General features: G+C 46.0%; 2 protein-coding genes across 5 annotated transcripts; both read right to left on the bottom strand.

Moving 5' to 3' along the window:
• Window positions 1-2,306: 2,306 nt before the first annotated feature.
• On the bottom strand, window positions 2,307-6,151 carry RPS27L (ribosomal protein S27 like). The gene is made up of 4 exons (XM_071568871.1): window positions 6,094-6,151; window positions 5,797-5,905; window positions 3,461-3,571; window positions 2,307-2,773 (listed from the first exon to the last, which is right to left on the bottom strand). The coding sequence occupies exons 1-4, from the start codon at window positions 6,097-6,099 to the stop codon at window positions 2,745-2,747; spliced, it is 255 nt and encodes an 84-aa protein (XP_071424972.1). The 5' UTR covers window positions 6,100-6,151; the 3' UTR covers window positions 2,307-2,744.
• A 609-nt stretch (window positions 6,152-6,760) lies between these two features.
• Window positions 6,761-18,293, bottom strand: LOC139678207 (phosphopantothenoylcysteine decarboxylase-like). 4 transcript variants are annotated; one of them, XM_071568869.1, is made up of 7 exons: window positions 18,182-18,293; window positions 15,768-15,934; window positions 15,177-15,272; window positions 12,636-12,764; window positions 12,217-12,385; window positions 11,320-11,362; window positions 10,388-10,467 (listed from the first exon to the last, which is right to left on the bottom strand). In XM_071568869.1, exons 2-6 carry the CDS (start codon window positions 15,918-15,920, stop codon window positions 11,337-11,339), a joined length of 573 nt encoding a protein of 190 aa, XP_071424970.1. In that variant the 5' UTR covers window positions 15,921-15,934; window positions 18,182-18,293; the 3' UTR covers window positions 10,388-10,467; window positions 11,320-11,336. The 4 variants fall into 4 exon arrangements, with proteins under 4 accessions (XP_071424971.1, XP_071424969.1, XP_071424968.1 ...); XM_071568868.1 differs by lacking the exons at window positions 11,320-11,362; window positions 18,182-18,293 and adding an exon at window positions 17,836-17,920 and having other exon boundaries at window positions 6,765-10,467; XM_071568867.1 differs by lacking the exon at window positions 11,320-11,362 and having other exon boundaries at window positions 6,767-10,467.
• Between the last annotated feature and the right edge of the window lie 917 nt (window positions 18,294-19,210).

The raw sequence follows: 19,210 nt of genomic DNA on the forward strand, positions 1-19,210 counted from the left end.
GCATGGAAGATCTCCAAAATTTTGTTTTGAAAATTTATGCCCCCTTCACTTCCCCTGCAATTCCATCAGACAGTATTTCCAGGCTGAAACGAAGTATCTTTTCACAAAATATGTTCCAGTACTTACTTTCCTGGACTCTTTAGCAGTTCTGCTGCTCTGAATTTAAGGAACAAGATGTCTTGGGTAACAGCTAGCAGAAAGTAGCCCTATCTGCCTCTTCCCCAAGTTAGTGCTTTTAGTATAGATGTCATAGTTGTCACCTGCACTGTGATGAACAAGCTGCTGCCCTGTCTGTTCCCAGGGTGTCTGTGGTGAGATCTATTACCCAAGGCTGACAAAGCAGGAAATTTAATACTTGGAGGGGTCAGTGTTTTACCTACATTTTTACTTTAAGATACTAAACCAGTCCTACTAGCTTAATTATAATCATTCTTGTGCCTTAAAACAGTAAAAGCTTATACCTAAACCATGTGCTTGGGGCTTCTCACCCACTCACCAAAACTTCTCTGTTTCATTCATTAGTAATGCACTGTCTTTATCTCAAGAATATGCAATCAGACAACAGAGAGCACCCTTCTGAAAGAACTTCCTTTGGTCAGCAATAAATTCTCTCCCCCTGAAGTCTTTGTATCTTCTTCCACTGAAGTCTTTGGTATTGTCTGACACCTCCAATACAGAAGGACTGGAGGGGGAGCATCTTCTACAATAGTAATTTTTTCCCCCCTAGTCTTGAGCACCTACTACCTGGTAAACATGCAGCAGCAAAAGTCATTGCTTGTTTTACACAGGGAGTAAATTCTGAGTTATTTTCATGTTCAAGACCACACGAATAGAAACAGACCAAATACAATGTTCTGAATATAGAAAATCTGGAAAGTAACACTTGTTTTAGGATTTATAACGTGTCTTGTATGATGCACCTGTTTTGCAAATGGGATTTCTCAGTTTTGAAAACCATTTTGCATACTTGGGAGAAAAAAGTTTCATCCCCTGAAATGAAACTTTCATTCACTTTGTCTAAACCCTGTGTGTGGGTTAGACAAAGATTCAGAATGTGGAAGGTGTAGGTTTACCATTGTGCTTGTCTGCCTCTGATCTAATTAATGTAAATATCTGTAGTATGAAAGTGAATAATGGTAAGAACTGAGGCAGTTCTAACACCAAGATATTAACGAGTGTCTCACTCCCCATATAGGGTATGTAGCCACCCACTTTTTCTATGCATCCCGTGCTCTTCCACTGTACCTCCCATAACCCTCTGCTGTCACATCTGCAGCACTGGAGCTGCCTTGATATCCACATTTCATCTCCCACTACCTGCAACAAAATGGGCCACTGACATTCTCTGCCATGGTATTTACTTAATCACGAGTTCTTACCTTTTAGGGTAGAGGAAGAGAAGGCAGAGATGGAGACTGGGAATCAGTCTGGCCTTTGCATCTGTGTTCAGGTCACAGGTGAACAAATATTGCTCCTTTGTTCTAAAAGCAGTTATTGGATGGACTGGCATGACACATGGGAAACTGCAATTAAGAGTAGCTGTCATGATAAACTTATCATGAGTTAACCTTTATTGTGAATACATGGTATGGCACTGACAGAAAACTGCATTTTCCTTAAAAGGCCTATACTGGTACATCTGTTTCTGTATCAACACCTACTTTTTGCATCTAGTAATTACAAGTGTTCACTGTCTGAAATAACTGAAATAAAACTTACCTTGCAAATGCAACTAATTGTAATACCAGGAATTGTTGGCTTGTTTTTTTTATTGACTAGAAATGTGCAGGTTTTAAAAGCCATTAAAAGAATGCTGGTTAAATAGAAACTCACAACATTAATTAGCTCACCAAGACATCTGATCCTTTGAAAGCAATATTGATACATAACTTGAAATATTATTTAGTAAAATAAGATACATGTATGTAGGGTTTTGTTTGAATGTTTTCTCAAGGATAAAAACAAAATCCATTTTTAAGCAGCCACTCAGAAAGGCTTTAAAAAACTAATGAAACCCCTGTTTCTTTTTTGCAAAAACTAATTAAAACCTGTTTCTTTATTGCATTATGTCAGTGTTCAATACTGACAATATGCATGGTTTTGCTGTACTGGTTTTTTAATGCCTGGATACCATTCACAGCTCTTACTGCAGTTCTGTGGCTTTTATACCACATCCTTCTCTACACTGAGTGCTTTCAGTGTCTTGCAAAGAACTCCTTTATTTTTTTGTGTAGAGAATATCAAATGCAGTCTAGAGACCAAGTGAGAGGCAGGGAAAAAACAGGCATTCCAGAGGAACAGCTGGACACAGGTGAATAACTTGACATTTTTATTTACCACCATGTTACCCACCCAACATGGTGAAGGGATTACACTGAAAGCAAATAAGCATTTTAAATCTATCCAGCTTTTCCAACCCTTGCAGTTGGGGCAGTTGCAGTAATAAAATACACAAAATGCATTCTTAAAGCAGTTTCTGTCACTATATGCATTGTGGTTGATGATTACCAAAGATGCAGCAAGTCCAAGGAAGTAAAATTATAAAAATAGAACTCAGTTGTCTGCAAACTTACAAGAAAAAACTTGCCCTTCAAATCATTTATTGAAAAAGAGATTCCAGCAGATTAGTCAGCAATAGCAGGTAATTTTTACAAAATCAATCATAATTACATTGCTGTAGTAACAGGCATTTTGAACTGGTAAGGCTTTCAGGAACACAGATCCAAACCCACATGCTGAAGTGTTCAGTGTTGCTTTCTTCTAAATGAACAGCCTGTAAAGCAAACACACAGTATAGATGTGAATAGTCCTTAATATTGGACTGCCTTGAAAAATTGCCCATATAATTTGCATACATGTTTATCTTTTGTCCTTTAAACAAGAATGAATAAAATCTGAATTTAATTTTTTAAACCCTAAAGCGATTCCAGTCCATTTTACATGTACATTTATACCAGTTATCTGTGTATAATTGCCAGTGGTTATTTGTCCCCTTATAATTTATACAAAACAATTTTTATTAAGGAACATGAGTCAGGGAACTGCCTTACAGTGCTACTGTTTAAAAACAAGCAGGCAAGCCAGCCCTGACTCCAGTGGCACACAACCACTTCAGCCTGGCAAAAGCACCCTACTGCTCTGATGGTGCTTTTTCACACTCTAAGCACAGCCCAGAGTTAAACAGCAGGTTTTATTACACAAGCTAACAAAAATGCCAAGTCAAAGCACCTAAAATGAAGTGTGTTTTCTGACAATGTAGCTGTTTGGCTGCCTTTTAAAACAAGGATCTGAATTAAAATTCTCAATTCAGGGCCCACTACTGTGTTTACTGGCTGACTCTAAACCATTTGCAAAGGAAGTGTCCCAATATCAGCTTCCAAAATCAGACCTAAAATATTTGCAGGCTATAAAATGCATTTATATATGCAGAATATTTAGGCAGTCTAACACTGCCCCTTACCTTCTGTGAGCCTGGCTTTGCCCCCAGTAGGCTGACACAGCACAGTGGAGCACCCTACACACAGAACTACTGTCTGGGCATGGCTGAACACAGTGGTGATCTTGTAGCATCCTGAAAAACAGCATTATTAAACTCTCCATTAGGTGTTTCTAGCATGGTTTTATTGTGTGGTATTCAATCAGATACTCTAAGCACAGCTGTCCAAAAATGCATCTATATTTAATTGCACAATATACCAAGTAAGACAAAGCAAATCATTGTTGTGGTCTGAAGTACTTGCTTTTCCTTCCATGCACAGGAGAGCAAGTTAGGTAATGAAACTGGTGACTCCACATATTAAAATCAACAGAGCCTGGAGGCTGCCAAGCCTTAATTTGCCTGTAATATGTCTCCTCCAAACATGTCCAGCAGTTCTGGATTGGCCTTCCCTGCTGAACAGAACACATCTCCCTAGAGAAATATTTAACTTGTAACAGGAGAACACTGCTGTGGACAGAGTCTGGCAGCTGTGAATGCAAACACTGCTGTTCCAAGCTGTGTTTGCTTTCTGTTTAGTAACTGGTACAGGTAAGGCAGGTGCTTGGTTGCATTCTGTAAAGTTAACATTTAGATGAGAAGACTTGCACAGAGTAACTCCACTAATTCCTCACACAACACTTCTGTCTACAGCTTAAAAATTCCATGACTAAGAAAGAATGACATGAATTATACATGGCTTAAAAAAGGGGTTTTATTTTTCTTCCCCTGAAAAGTATTTCTAATTAGCCAAGAGACATTTTTGGAGAGAGAAAACTTTGTAAAGGATTTAATGTAGACACGGATATAGAAAATAAATAGGTAAAGGTGAGTATAGATTCCATTTGCAGCATGTGTGGACCAGAAAGCTAAGACAGAATATATGTGAGAAGGTGACCTCAAAAAGCTCTCTGACAAGAGCACTGCTTGGCAGGGACAAGAGCCATGAGACAGGATAACAGATCCCTGCTTTGTTTAAATCACTGCACAAATCTAACTTTGTGGAAAACTGCAAACAGCTACAATTTAAACAAAACAAACAGTTCAGCCCTCATTGAATGTGAAGGTTCATGTTGATGAGAGGGTTTTTGAGGCCAATCCTTTTCAGTAACAAGGCAGGGATTTCCAGCAGCACTGAGGGAGGCACAAGGCCATTGCTGTTTGCAGTGCCTTGTGCACAGGACTCTGTCATTCCTGAGGCCCTCCTGCTTTGCCCTGTGTGTCCCTCAAACTCCAAACCAATTAACCCAACAATAACAAAGATAACCCACAACCTGTGGGTCTGCGTTGACATTAACTGTATCACAGTGTGTGAATTCACGCACACTGGTGGGAATGAAGGGTCAAAAAAAAGTGGCTGAACCTTCAAACATCTATGTGTTTAAAGGTTTCAAAAAGTTTAGATGAATTTACCTCACTTTCAGATGGAAAACAATGTCTTAGAGCCTCTTAGAAACCCAGGCTACTAATAAAGACTAAGATAATAAGAAAACCTGAGGACATCAATCTGCTCCTGGTCAGGAAGATCCCTTTTGGAAATAAGTCTGTGCCTTTTGTTACTGCTGTGATCTTACACTGCAGCAGCTCCTGGGCAGGGAGTTACCACCCGGGGCACTTTTCATGCCCTGCCATGGATGTAGCTGGCTGGCCAAAGCAGCTGTTCATGGCAGAACACACTCCTGTCACGGTGTTAGACACTCCCAGGGTTCAGTTTATAAAGACAAACTGATTACACAGATGTCTCTGAGCCAAAGTAACGAGAATCTGTGAGAAGTGGACACAGCAACACCTGAAATACAAGCCCAGTGTATGAGCTGCGTGGCAGTTCAGTTGTTAACACACCACGTGACAGAGGCAGCTGCGGCTGCTTTGCTGCCTCTGCAAATGTGCAATATCCCTCCACATATCCTTGTCACAAGTTTTTCCAGCTGCTCTTCCAAAATCAACCACCTTTACAAAAGGAGGAAAACAATGTTGTCTTCTATTTGAAACTCGTGCTATATCTCACTTTCTGTACATGCAAATCCAGGGCATTGGGTTTTTTCCCTACTTACAAGGGTTTCATAAAGAAAAAAAAACAAACAAGAAAAACCTCATGTCAGACCTCCAAAACAAAACACTCATTTTTTAAATTAAGTTTTGAAAAAGGTTGAAAACACTTAAAAAACCCCAAGGCAATATACAAACATTTTTCTCTACAGAACAGATAAACTAAATTTAGATTTAAAAATATATAAAATACCCAGCTGTTTTATGAAGGTGAACAGTATCCAAAATTAGTTTCGCTCCTTCTCTAAGGCATGAACATTGCCAATACGTACCTGGACACTTCACATCCATAAAGTAGGAGTTGGGGCTCTGCACAAGACGCTTCTTTTTGTGCTTCCTCTTCTCATCCTCCAGGGAGGGATGCACGAGGTCCTTGGCCAGCTGGGAGGGGCGAGAGAAGGGCACGGCGTTACCGGGCCGGGCCGGGGGTCCCCGGGGCAGCTCAGCGGGGCCGCCACGACTCTCGGCAGCCCCGGCCCCGCGGGGCCCCGGCACGGCGGGGAACGGCCGGGAAAGGGCCGGGAAACGCGGTAAACACGCGGTAAACACGCGGTAAACACACCACTCACCGGCATCTCCGCCGCGCACCCGCCCCAGCGCCCGCTCCGCACCGCCCCTTCCGCCCGAGGGGCCGCTCCGGGTGCCCGGCGGGGCGGGGCGGGACCGGGGCTGGGACCGGCATCGGGACTGACACCGACACTGACACCGACACTGACACCGGCACCGGCACCGGGACTGGCACCGACACTGACACCGGCACTGGAACAGACACCGGGACTGGCACCGGCACCGCCGGGACAGACACCAGGACTGGCACCAACACCGATGCTGGCACTGGGACAGACACTGGGACTGTCACCGACGCCAGGACCAGCACTGGCACCGACACCGGCACCGATACTGGCACGAGGACCAACACTGGGACTGGCACCGGGACTGACAGCAGGATTGGCAGCGACACCGGCACCAGAACCAGCACCACGACCGTCATCAGCACTGACACCAACACCGGCACTGACACCGACACTGGCATTGGAACTGGGACTGGCACCAGGACTAACACCGGGACCAGCATCGACACCGGAACTGACACCACCACCAGCAGCAGCACCAGGACTGTGATCGACACTGGGACCAGTGGTGACACAGACACCGGCATCGACACTGGGACCAACACCAGGACCGACATCAGGACTGACCACCAGGACCAACACCAGGACTGGCACTAGGACAGGCACCAGGACAGGCACCAGCCATGGCTGCCCCACAGAGTGGGTAGTTTAGGCCACGAGCAGCTTACCGGTGATACGTGGAATTTGGAAGTCCATCTGCTTCCATACAAAGTGCTGGAATTGCAGGATAATCCAGGGTTGGAACAGACCTCTGGAGATTCCCCCAGTCCAACCCCCTGCCCAGGCAGGGTCACCTGGAGCAGATGACACAGGAACGGGTCCAGGTGAGTTTGATGTCTCCAGAGAGGAGACTCCATGCCCTCCTGGGCAGCTGTTCCAGGCTCTGCCACCCTCAGTGGAAAGTTCTTTCTTGTGTTGAGGTGGAACTTCTTGTGGTTTAGTTTGTGGCCATTGCTCCTCGTCCTGTCACTGGGCACCACTGAACAGTCTGGCCCCATCCTCTGACACCCCTTGGAGATAATTACGTGCACTGAGGAGATCCCCTCGCAGTCTTTTCTGCAGATTGACCAGGTCCAGCTCCCACAGTCTCTCCCCATGACAGAGATGCTCTGGACCCCTCAACATCTTTGTGGCCTCCACTGGACCCTCTCCAGTAGCTCCTGGTGTCTCTCTTGTACTGAGAAGCCCAGAACTGGACATGTCATTTCATACTGAATGACACATTGCATGAAGTTGTACCTACATGCTTATTCTTGTGCAGTTTCCCCACCCCCATCAAAAAGAAAAAGCCAGAAGAATTTCTGTTACTGATCACTCATGTGTTTAAATCGATGAGAGAACTATGAGAAATAAAAATGTTGGAGGTAGTGGAGATTAAAAACAATCATTAATTTTTTTTCATTCAGCTGTGGTTGGGGACCAAAACCTACTTCCTTCCACCTCAGGTTCTCTTGGGGAGTGGGTGGCATCCCTGCTCACTCTGGGGGCAGGTGCCAAATCCGGAGCCCTGGCGTGCAAAGCCCCTGCACCAGGTGCATCACAGAGGCACAGCTGCACAAAGTCTAAATATTATGAGGTTTTATCACTTTGTTAAGAGCTTTTTTTCCTGCTGCAGGCTCCCAAGATGGAGGAATGGGATGGGACAGACGTGTGGCATGATGCAATTCCCATCACAAGTCACAGCCGGGGAGCCAACTCCTGATCAAAGCCAGACCAAAGCAGTACCATGGCATCTCCATCCTCCTCTGGTGCCCCCTGAATTCAAGCAGCTAAGGGATCTCATTGAGTTTGGGATAAGGGAAGCTGCAGGAGACATGGATGCTGAGAGTCACGTCCAAGCCCAGGAAAGGAGGGCTGCTGCCTTAGCTGAGCTTTTGTCCCAGCTCTTTATCACTCCCAAACCCTGCTGAGAGAAACTGTTTAAAGCAGGATCAGTGAAACTGCAACACAGCAGGATTCCTGGGGATGCTGCCTCAGTCGTCCCAGAGTTTCATGGGAAAGTGAAACAAAAAATCAGTGTGCAGCTTAAAATGAAGAGTGGAAAAGGAATAGCACATGGGGAGCATCTCGGGTCTCCCCTGTGAACCCAAGACACACAGAGCTTTCAGGAGTTTAAAGCCTGAATGCCCTGAGGGATCCATTGACCGGCTCAGTGTCTAAGGAGACCCTCCCAAACCAGCATAAAGCTCTGTTTTGGAATAAGGTCCTTCACTCATTGCCCCAAGCCTCATCCTGGGAAACACCGTCCCAAAGTCCCCTCCTAAAGCCTCGGTGACAGCACACAGGGCTTTCCGCAGCTTCTATTCCTTCTCCTTTTCCACAGGGCACAGCTCCTGCCTGCAGGCTGTCTGCACCGCCCCAGCCGCGGGTGGGGACCCGTGCCTGTGCCAGGCTGAAAGCTGCTCCTGCCTCCCAAAAGGAACTCAGCTGTTTCTGCTATTTGCCCTGAAGAAAAGGTGGTTTGGGCACAGGTTTATCCCAGCCTGGAATGCTATCATGACTTACTTCCAATTAAAAATAACAGCAATTATGCAGAGGTTCATTTGTCAACTTTCTGGGGCAGTTTAAGCCAGCAAACCAGGCTTGAAAGAGATGAAGGCTCTTAACAGGGACATGGTCTTTTGTCCTGGTATAAGGAATCTCACTATTGGATTTTCTGTGCTGCCAAGTCAGGGACCAGGGGGCAGGATAAGCAACTCTGACCACAGGAGGGACCAGGGCAAGTGACAGTTGTAACTGTCAGAATACACATTTATTTCCCTGTGAGCAGGAGAAACAACATCCACCATCAAAACTCATGGAAACCAAATGGCATCTCTATTACTGCCTTTGATAAGCTTAAAGTAATATCCTCTGAGAGACTGAGAGCTTGATCATGTAAGAACACGAGCCAGTGAGGCAGGTCACACCATAAATCCAGGCCAAATGCAAAGCTCACACCCACAGTACCACTACAGCCCTGTGTGTGAGCCACAAGCTCTGCTCACACAAGGGTCCTTCTCAAAAGCTTTGACTCTGTCACTGGAAGAGCCAAAACAGGGATTGGTAAGGTAAGCAAACCTAACCTGTTAACTTCCTCCCTCTTCCACAGCAGGCAGGAGGTTCCCCCACAGGCAGGAGGTTCCCCCACACCAGGATGCACATGCTGTACCAAAGGTGTTAAATTTGTTTGGGTTTAGCTAAAAAACTCTGTGGGTCAGCAGTGCTCTGCTACAGCAGCATGTTTCAGAGCCCCACTTTGCTCCCATTCCTCTGTGAGCAAGATCACATTCCCAAGGAAAGGCTGGACTGGACTGGACTGGACTGGATGAGCTCTGGTCTGGCCCATGAGGGCACAGGATTTCCCAATTTATTCATGTCTATCAGTTAATTTTCAAGCTGAAAGGATCATCACAGGTGAAGTGTGTCTCCATTCCCTTGGGAAACATGTACCCTGGCTTTCTGTGAGGGCCCAGCCTGTTCATTTCTTAACTGGAGAATGGATGGGCAGGTGAAATTTTGGAACAAGATTGATGTCTGCATGCCTGTCTAGGCAACAGTTATAAAAGGACACAGGCTAATTTGGGGGCTGGAGAGCGTCTTTCTGTCAATTTTTCTCTGACAAAAAACACAAGCAGACACAACCTAGGAAAGCTGTTAGGAGCAAACACCTCCCAGAGCAGCTACAAGAGGCAATTCATCAGGGACAGGACTAAAAGCTCTTTAAGTTTCCAGAAGGAAAATGCTTTTTGGACAGTGACTCCTGCTGGAAACGTGCAGCCAGCACAGCTCTGGACCAAGCTTTGGAGAGCAGGTATGAATGATCCAAAATACCTGTCCTGGAAGGAGCTGGCATTATTCCCATCACCAGAATTTTCACAGCATTCTCCTCTCTCAAAAGTTCTTGGGGAAGCCATTGAAGCTGAAAAACCCTCTGCAGCCTCCTCAGAAGAGAGCACGTGTGATGTTCCGGGGGCTAAGCAGCCTCAGGAACTTACTGCCTCTTTGCACAATACCACAGAGTTTGTCACCCTAAAGCAGCACATTCTTGGCTTTGGTTTTTGAAAGTCTGTGGTGATTACCACATTTCAGTTTGGCAGCAGCTGGAAGACAAGGGTTGAATCCTTCTGTTGAAGAGCAGCTCTAGGTACAGATGCCATGAGTACCCACAGGCAGCTTGGCTTCCTGCTGGGTTTATCTCCAAACCATCAGAAAGGCACAAAAACATCATCTACATGCCAAAACATCAGCTCTGCCCTGGCACATCCAGCTCTTCAAGGATCTCTTTAACTCTCTCCAGGATGGTCCACACTTCTGCCATGGCACCTCGACCTGCAGGGTAAGAGCAAACCCACGTTGTGAAATCCAGGGTGTGGGCAAGTGTGCAAAACTGACCCAAAAAAAAGTATGTGTGGAGCAAAAATCCCTATTTCTCCTCCTTTCTCCAGGATAAACATTGTGTGATTTCAGTCTCATGCCTTTCCCATGACTCTGCAGTGAGACCCACATTACAGAGAGCTGTCCTGGACTCTCACCAGCCTGAATCTTGGGAGTAACTCTTGGAGAAGGCTGAGTGCTGGACAGAACAAAAAGAAAAACTTTTCCTTCCCAACTAGTTAGTTGCCAGATGAACATCTAATCTACTCTGTGCTGCTGCTTCCCTCTGAAATACTTTTCAAACTCAGGTTCAGGGTTTTTAGCCCACAGGTGACTAAATTGTCTCAGCAGTGGGAACTCAGGCCATTCACTCCTGTTAGTTGTTTGGAGTTTGTGGAACCCACAAAGCCCAAATGAGAGTGGAAGAGGCTCTGGGGTGAAAGGCCTGAAAAAAGAAGGGGATGGGGTGAACAAGTCAGTGGTGGAGTATTGGGTATTCAGAGAGATGGAATCCATTACTGCTCTGCCATAATTTCCTTACAAACAGCCAGGAAAATCCTGGTGTTTGCCAACAGGAAAATCTTGTTGTGAACTGACTGACAAGTACAAGTGGAGTCGAGTCAGAGGTGGCTACTTGTAGCACAGCTGTCTGTGCCATCCCTCTCTTTTAAACTCCTTCAGGAGTTTGCTCTCACAGCAGAGACAGCTGAGCTGGATATGAAGAAATTTGGTGTAATCGTGTCTAAAATCCCAGGGGATTCATCCAGGATACTTCACTTGATGCCTGAGTTACTTGACTACACTTACCTGATTGTAAGTATTTCCTATGGATTCCAAAACCAAGCCAGCCCTAGAATTTAACCATGAAGGACATTATAACATCCTGGCTTAGCTACAGATTGTTTATTGAACTGACAGGGTGGTTAAAATCCTGCTGGATTGAGGTGGTTACATAAAAATAGAAGCATCTTACTGCACATGTAATAGCATGTTTGCTATTATGGCTGGAATCTGGGGACATTTTACTGACTATTAATCCACTGAAATTTTATTAACAAACTAAATCCATTCATCCAAATAGTTTGTATCAAAACCCCTCCCAAAAGTCAAAATACCTCCATTTAAAGCAGCTTCTAAAAAGCAAATGAGACCATTTCAGTACTATTTCTTAGCTCTGCAAGCTAAATCTATCAAATCTGAGTGTGACAACCTTCCCCACCCCCTCTTTAACTTCACAGATAAATCTGATACCAAAACCCCAAATCAAAATTCGATTGAGACGCTGAAAAGTAACCAAGGCAACAACAACAACAAATGTTAAATGTGTGTCCAGCTACACCCTCAGCCACATCTTCAAAGGGCTCTTCTCCCTGTCTGCTCTCAAGGACAAGATTTTATCCCGATGACAGAGCTCAGGAACTGAAGCATGATAAAAACAGTCCCCAGTCACAGCAGAGGGCAAAGTCAGGACACCCAAATCCCAGGCTGATAATGTTCACTGCAGAGCTTTCCTTCTCTTTCATCTCTCTTCTTGAACAAGCATTTCTGTTCAGTATCAGGCTCATCTGAAAGCCTGGACCCTTAAGACTACTTAAAAATTAATAAAGAGGAATAAGACAAGGCAAAGCTTCAGCTTGTTTGTCCAAACATCCCTTCAGGATGAGAGGGAAGGAAAAGGGTCAGAAGCCACGGAAAAGGACTGACCTTCATCTCCACACACGAGTTTCTTCACAATACAGGGGATCTCTGTGTAACCAAAGCCTTTCAGCTGCTCCACCTGCTGAGCTGTGATGGGATGCTCCCACATGGCTGTGTTCATGGCTGGGCAGAAGAGCAGAGGTTTGCTCAGATCCCATGCACGGATGACACAAGTCTACAGGAGAAGCCAAGAAATGTGTTGGATTTCCTCATTCCTTCCCATCCCTTTGCTGCACAGAAGTGCTCTCCCAGCCTGGGTCAAAAGCCTCTATCTGTCAGCACAGCTGGACTAACTCACAGAGCTGAGACTAATTGGTATCACATTCCAGTAAAGCTCATGCTGCAGAAGCACAAGTTTCCATGAAGGAAAGGTCAGGCAATCCTGAGAGGTGAGAGGAGTGGGAGGCAGAGCCCCAGTTACTCACCAGCAGGTTGTCACAGATGCCATTGGCAACCTTTGCCAGCGTGTTGGCATCCAGGGGTGCCACCACCATCAGGTCAGCCCACCGTCGGAGCTCGATGTGCAGGACGGGGTCCGACCGACCCTTCCACAGCTGTGGAGGACACAAGATGGAGAACCTCAACAGGACTGTAATCATTACTTGGACAGAACTGTGACCATCATCCTCACCAGCAGGTTTCCTTTCCTTTCCCTTTGCACTCAGGGGGACCACGTGGTGCTCAGCACAAGGGCTAATGAACACTGTTCTGTTTATGTCCCAGGGTGCCAGGTTATAGATCTGTTTTTGTGGGTGAAAACCAGTTTTAATCTGTATGATTGTAGTGATTGTAATCTTTTTATTAAAATGTAACTCTGACTTGTAATCTCTCATGAGTGGGGTTCATTTCTCCTGCCAGGTTACCTTTAAACCAGCACAACAGGAAAAAGGCTTCCCCATCCACAGCAACTCTCAGCTTTGGAATTGTTCCTAGGAGTTCTCTTAGCACATATCACACCTGTGCAGGGAAAATGCTCCATCCTACCAGCCAGCTGAAGCCAGGCAGGACCAAACAAGGGGCACATTTCCTGGGAAACTCATGTGATTTACAAGTGTCACATTGAAGTGAAGCTGCCCACTGGCTTTGCACGAGGTACAGATCTCTAATTTTCCAAGTCACTTTTAATTAGGATACACAATCATACAGCAGCAAAGGAAATCCTCTAAGTACTGCAGGGAACAGTCCTGTTGGTTTTCTCCAGGATTGATGAAGTTTAGCCAGCTGGGCACTTTTCTCCTCTCTTGGCTCTTAGAATCACAGAATGCTTTGGGATAGAAGGGACCTTAAAGCTCACCTTGTTCCAAGTCCCTGCCATGGGCTGAACACCTTCCACTAGACCAGGTTGCTCCAAACCCCATCCAGCCTGGCCTTCAACTCTTCCAGGGATGAGACATCCAAAGCTTCTCCTTGAAATATTCACTCTTGAGTGAATATTTCTATTTTCACTAAAGTCCTGAGTTGCTCGAGCAAATCCTGGTCTTAAGAGCTCAGTTAAGTGGGAAGATGTCCAGAGAAGCAGCTGCTTAATTCCCTACAGGACACACAACCACAGGTCAGCAAAGGGTGTGCTGGGGCCACAAATTGCTCCTTCTCTGAATCACAACAAAGAGACAGCATCCAGAAAGCTGGGGCTTCCTGAACACCCCTCCTATCTCTTCCACTCACTTTTATTTTTTTCTTGTAGTTTTATTGTCAGAATGAAATATCTCTCAAAGAGATGCTGAGCAGGCTGTCAGAATGAGTCCAGCAGAGCCACCAAGATGATCAGAGGGATGGAGCAGCTCTGCTATGAGGAAAGGATGAGAGAATTGGGATTGCTCAGCCTGGAGAAGGCTCTGAGGTGACCTAATCGTGGCCTTCCAGTACCTGAAGGGAGCCTGCAAGAAAGATAGAGAGAGACTATTTTCAAGGGTCTGGAGTGACAGGACAAGGTGGAATGGCTTCACACTGACAGAGGGAAGGCTTAGATTAGAGATTAGGAGGAAATTCTTCCTTGTGAGGGTGGACAGGCCCTGGCACAGGTTGCCCAAAGAAGCTGTGGCTGCCCCATCCCTGGAAGTGTTGAAGGCCAGGCTGGACAGGGCTTGGAGCAACCTGGTCTACTGAAAGGTGTCCCTGCCATGGCAGGAGGCTGGAACTGGATGAGTTTTAAGGTTCTTTCCAGCCTAAACCATTCTGTGATTCTATGACTGTTTCCCACTGTAAGGGCTCCATGCCTGCTTTCCAGTGTGCCAGCAGACCTCAAGGCCTGACCTGCACCTCTGCTATTACCCCACTGAGAGTTCCTAGAAATGTGTGCCTGGAGCTGTAGCACTGTGGGTTCCAGTACAGCTCTGCCAATCTCCTAGACCAGCCAGAAAGTTTCCATTGGCATGTCTCCACTTAAAAGTGATACTCATGTGTGAGTGCAGTGGCAGGAGCAGTGGTAAGAGTAGATCACCTTGTACTCAGATCACTACTGCAAAGCAGGGATAAAATGTATGGAAAAAAAATCTTGATGCTTATACAACGAACCTCTTCACACTTAAGGACCCTCAAAGTGTGTCAGCAAAACTGTAGTCAGGAGAAAGGGCTATTTTACAGGATGTAGAGATGCAGAGACAAGCAGCTCTGACAGCTGAGCTAAGGAGAAGAAGTTGCTGCCTTTGTGACGTGTATGACTCATGACAAGCACCAAACGAGCTCCCCACAGCTCTGCAGTGGCTTTCTGGACACTTCCTGACACTCCTCTCAAAGCAGCTGAGCCCAGGGGGGTGAGAGAGGCTGCGAGTCTGCTAAGGCAGGACAAAATCCTCCATCAGGGAAGCCTTTTTCTTCTTCATCATTTACAGCACGTTCTTCAAAAGCCAAATACCAAACATACATTACCAGACCAAGGAGTGAGTCTTAGCCCAGGATTAAAAAAGAACTAAGTGTGGTTACTTGCAAAGAAACTCAGATGAGTGCTTCAATTTGCAAGAACTCACCTGCCACTCATCTTCATCACTGTAGAGGGTGACAGGAATCTCCTGAGCATTGTAGAAGTGCTTTGCTCTCTCAGTAGTGACCACCTTCACCTCGAGCTAAAGCAGAAAGAAAAAGATGAATGGTTAGACTTGAGGACAATTTTGAAAGCTCTGTGGCTTCTCAGAGGACCTTGCCTATTCATACCTAAAAGGCCAAGCCACTACAGATATCCACAGGAGCCAGAGATTCATTTCATGCCAACCTAAAATGGGCAGGTCCCCACCTGCCAAACGTGTTCACAGCAAGGACAGCAGAGAGGGCAGTGCAGGTGAGAAAGAGGTGCAGTTCTTCAAAGAACTTCAAAGGGAAGAAGAAGCAGCAAGAAGCAGCACCCACCCAAAAAAAACCCACCCAAAGGCAAAACCTTTTCAAGTGTTATAGGATAGGGGAAAAAATAATCAAATCTTAAATCCAGAGGTATTCTCCTCCAAAAAAATTGTTAAACTAAAAGGGTTCCAAGGAAGCACTTTTCATTCCAGCAGCCATGTGATCTTTCCTAACAAACAGGGTAACTCCAACCTTACAAAGCTCCACCAAGAGCTTTTTCTTACCCCAGGGATTTTCAGCAATTCCACGACGAGCAGGGGCAGCTTCAGAGCAGCCACACTTCCAGTCACTCCCACCAAGACATGGAACTTTTTCTGTGGCACAGGTGAGTTCTTTTCTGCAGGAATTGCTGGTCCTGGGGGGAATGCAGGCTCCATGCTCCACTCAAACTCTGCAAGCACAGAAAAACAAAGACAGGGGACTAACAGGACCTCCAAGCACAGCAGGGCTCCTAGCCCATCATATTCCAGAGGGCATGGATCTAAGCCTGAGCTCTGCAGGACTCAGAGTAATTCACAACACTCAGAGTCCAATCCACAAAGTTTTTAAGCACCAATAAACCTTTAAGCACAGCTTAATGTTTAATTTCAATTTGCTCTCAGGTACTGGTGAACAGACCACTAAAACCTGTACTAGAAGGCCACAGAATTGCTCTGCTGAAGACCCCAGGCCCCAAAACAAAGAAAATACACTCTCACACATAGAACATAGTCCAGAATTTAGGATAAATACCTTTCTCACTGAGTGCTGCAAAGACATACAACCCCTAGCTGAGTTGCTTTCTCCTTGTATGCCCTGGTGGGTGAAAAATTCAGGGAGATGTCTTCCCATTTAAGGGCCTCAAGGCAAGCATAATCATCCCATTTCTTATTGTATTCCTAAATATTTAGAGCAGCACTAGAAATTGTTCCCAAGCAGCTTTAATTTATCTCCCCTGCCTCATCCTGGCTCTCTCTGCTGCTGCCAGACCAGTAAAAATCAGAAATTACTGTACTGGTGAAGGAATCATTAGAATGGACATAAATACCTCAAATATCAAAATATCATCAAATAACAAGTCATTAGCAAAGAGTAAACTCAGTTCTTGAAAAATCATTACATTCAGTAAAGTTTGTTCAATTTTAGTGCTGTTGTTATTGTTCAAAGCTGCTTGGAAGCACTTTGGGTAGAATAAAGATGGAGAGGTTCAGACTGCCCTTATTTCTGGGACCAACTAGGATGTTGGAGTGAGTGGGCTGGATTCCCCAGAGGGAGGAATTTCATACAATTACAGAAAGGTTTATGTTGGAAGGAAAATTAGAGTTGATTCAGTCCCATCCCCTGCCATGGGCAGGGACACCTTCCACTATCCCAGGTTGCTCCAAGCCACATCCATGGACACTTCCAGGGATGGGGCAGCCACAGCTCCTCCGGCCAACCTGTGCCAGAGCATCAAAGGGAAGAATTTAATCCCAATATCCCATTTAACCCTTCAGTCACTCACAGGGATGATCCAGCAGCAGGTTAACTTGGGATCCTTCATGGCTGTGCAGCACTTACATGGAATTCTGACCCCTTAGACCAGCCAAACATCCTCTCTAAGCCCCTCAAACACCATCACTACCACCTTCTTTTTCCATGCTCTGCTCAGAGTTAACATGTTCAACTCTATCCCCAGAAGTTTCTAAGGGTGTTTATAAAATGCATTACCAGGATAAGAGCCCAATTTCAGCTATGCTGATTATCAAGGGTAATTAGAGAGGATGAAAAGCAGCAAGCACATTGGCTGGAGGATTTTAATGCTACTACAGCACTTCACATATTCATCTATATCTAATTAAAACTAGAAGGTTATTGTTTATTTACAAATTATTAGAATTATTATCTAATTAAAACATCTTAAGGATGTTTTCAAAACTTCCCTTATGATTCCAGAACAACAATTAATTCCCTAAAGCATCCAAAAATTAAAGCCTGGGGAATAAAGGGCACCTTTCAAAATGGATTGTAAAGGATAAAATTATAAACATGACACAATGATAAAAAATAGAAAATAATTATAAAACCGGTAAAATAAGGATAATTATAGAAGTGTTAAATTGTAAAATAATGGCAAAAAGGTAGGAGTGATAAAAATCATAGTATAAGCTGACTATATATTATATATATAATGTAATATGTTATTATAATATCGATATAGAGTCATAGAAGCCGTGGGGTTGGAAGAGACCTCTGAGATCATCAAGTCCAACCCCTGATCGAACCCCACTTTGATTACCAGATCATGGCACTCAGTGCCACGTTCAGTCTCACCTTAAAAACCTCCAGGGATGGTGAGTCCATCACCTCTCTGGGCAGCCCATTCCAAGGCCTGAGCACTCTCTCTGCAAAGAATTTCTTCCTGATATCCAGCCTAAACCTCCCCTGGCAGAGCTTAAGCTCTGCCCTCTTGTTCTCCTGCTGGTTGCCTGAGAGAAGAGACCAATCCCCACCTGGCTACAACATCCTTTCAGATAGTTGTAGAGTGATAAGGGCCTTATGCGCTATTTAAACAGGTTTTTAATGCTGTAGCGATGCTCGAAACAGCTCCAAAATGCTGCGGGGGAGCAGAACAGCGCCGGGAAACCCTTCCAGAACACAACAAACAGTGTTTCCGTACCGGTGAACGCAGGACGGGAGGGCGGCGACCCCCGAGCTCCGGCTGCAGGGACCGCGACCGGCACCCGATCCGCGACCAGCACCGCGACAGACAGCGGAGTCGCGACAGAGCCCCGCCCGGCGCCAGAGGGCGGCGCGGAAGGCGCGGGGGCCGCCGGGAAATGGCGGGCGGGGCGGGTGTCATGGCGGGCCCCGAGCCCCCTCAGAGCGCCCGCCCTGCAGCCCCTGGTGTGGCGGCTCCGCTGCCGCCCCATAGGGATTTGAAGGGTGACTGAAGGGTTAAATGGGATATTGGGATTAAATTTTTCCCTTTGATGCTCTGGCACAGGTTGGCCAGAGGAGCTGTGGCTGCCCCATCCCTGGAAGTGTCCATGGATGTGGCTTGGGGCAACCTGGGATAGTGGAAGGTGTCCCTGGCCATGGCAGGGGGTGGGACTGAATCAGCTCTAATTTCCCTTCCAACACAAACCCTTCTGTAATTGTATGAAATTCCTCTCTCTGGGGAATCCAGCCCACTCATTCCAACAAAAAAGCCCACAACAGGGATCTCACCAAGGGGAGGGGGGTGACCTCAGGCTGCTCAGGAGGTTAAGGGAGATTCTGCTATTTGGACATAACAGAGGGCAACAAAAGTCACTGTTACGGAGCATAAAAGGCGTGTGGGGAAAAGAAGGTGTGAGGTACTCACAAGTGACAGTTCCAGGTGGTGGCTGAGCTTAACAAGTGGTACAGACCAGAAGGGAAGGCTTTTTAAAGGATTCTGGGCAGCCACAGAGAGCTGGCAGGGAAAGTGGGTTAAGGAATCACTCACTGCCCGAGGTGCAGAAAGGACAGGGAGAATGGCTTCAAAATGAGAGAGCAGGGTTAGAGATGGGATAATGGAAAGGAATTCTCCCCTGTGAGGGTGGGCAGGCCCTGGCACAGGGTCCCAGAGAAGCTGTGGCTGCCCCCTCGCTGGGAGCGTCCAAGGCCAGGTTGGACAGGGCTGGGAGCAACCTGCACTGGTGGGAGGTGTCCCGGCTGGATTATA

Source organism: Pithys albifrons, chromosome 13 (assembly GCF_047495875.1).
Source record: "Pithys albifrons albifrons isolate INPA30051 chromosome 13, PitAlb_v1, whole genome shotgun sequence".
In the NCBI taxonomy this organism is placed as follows: Eukaryota; Metazoa; Chordata; class Aves; order Passeriformes; family Thamnophilidae; genus Pithys; species Pithys albifrons.

Bases quoted from the DNA above. Each gene is read 5' to 3' on its own strand.
- LOC139678207 (XM_071568868.1), bottom strand. From the start codon at position 15,920: ATGGAGCCTGCATTCCCCCCAGGACCAGCAATTCCTGCAGAAAAGAAC. The intron at 12,765-15,176 runs GTGAGTTCTTGC...TGTCCTCCACAG, and splicing joins GTGATGAAGATGAGTGGCAG to CTGTGGAAGGGTCGGTCGGA. The intron at 10,468-12,216 runs GTCAGTCCTTTT...CTTACCCTGCAG, and splicing joins ACTCGTGTGTGGAGATGAAG to GTCGAGGTGCCATGGCAGAA.
- RPS27L (XM_071568871.1), bottom strand. The intron at 3,572-5,796 runs GTACGTATTGGC...GCTGTTTTTCAG, and splicing joins TATGGATGTGAAGTGTCCAG to GATGCTACAAGATCACCACT. The intron at 2,774-3,460 runs GTAAGGGGCAGT...TTTGCTTTACAG, and splicing joins CAAAGCCAGGCTCACAGAAG to GCTGTTCATTTAGAAGAAAG.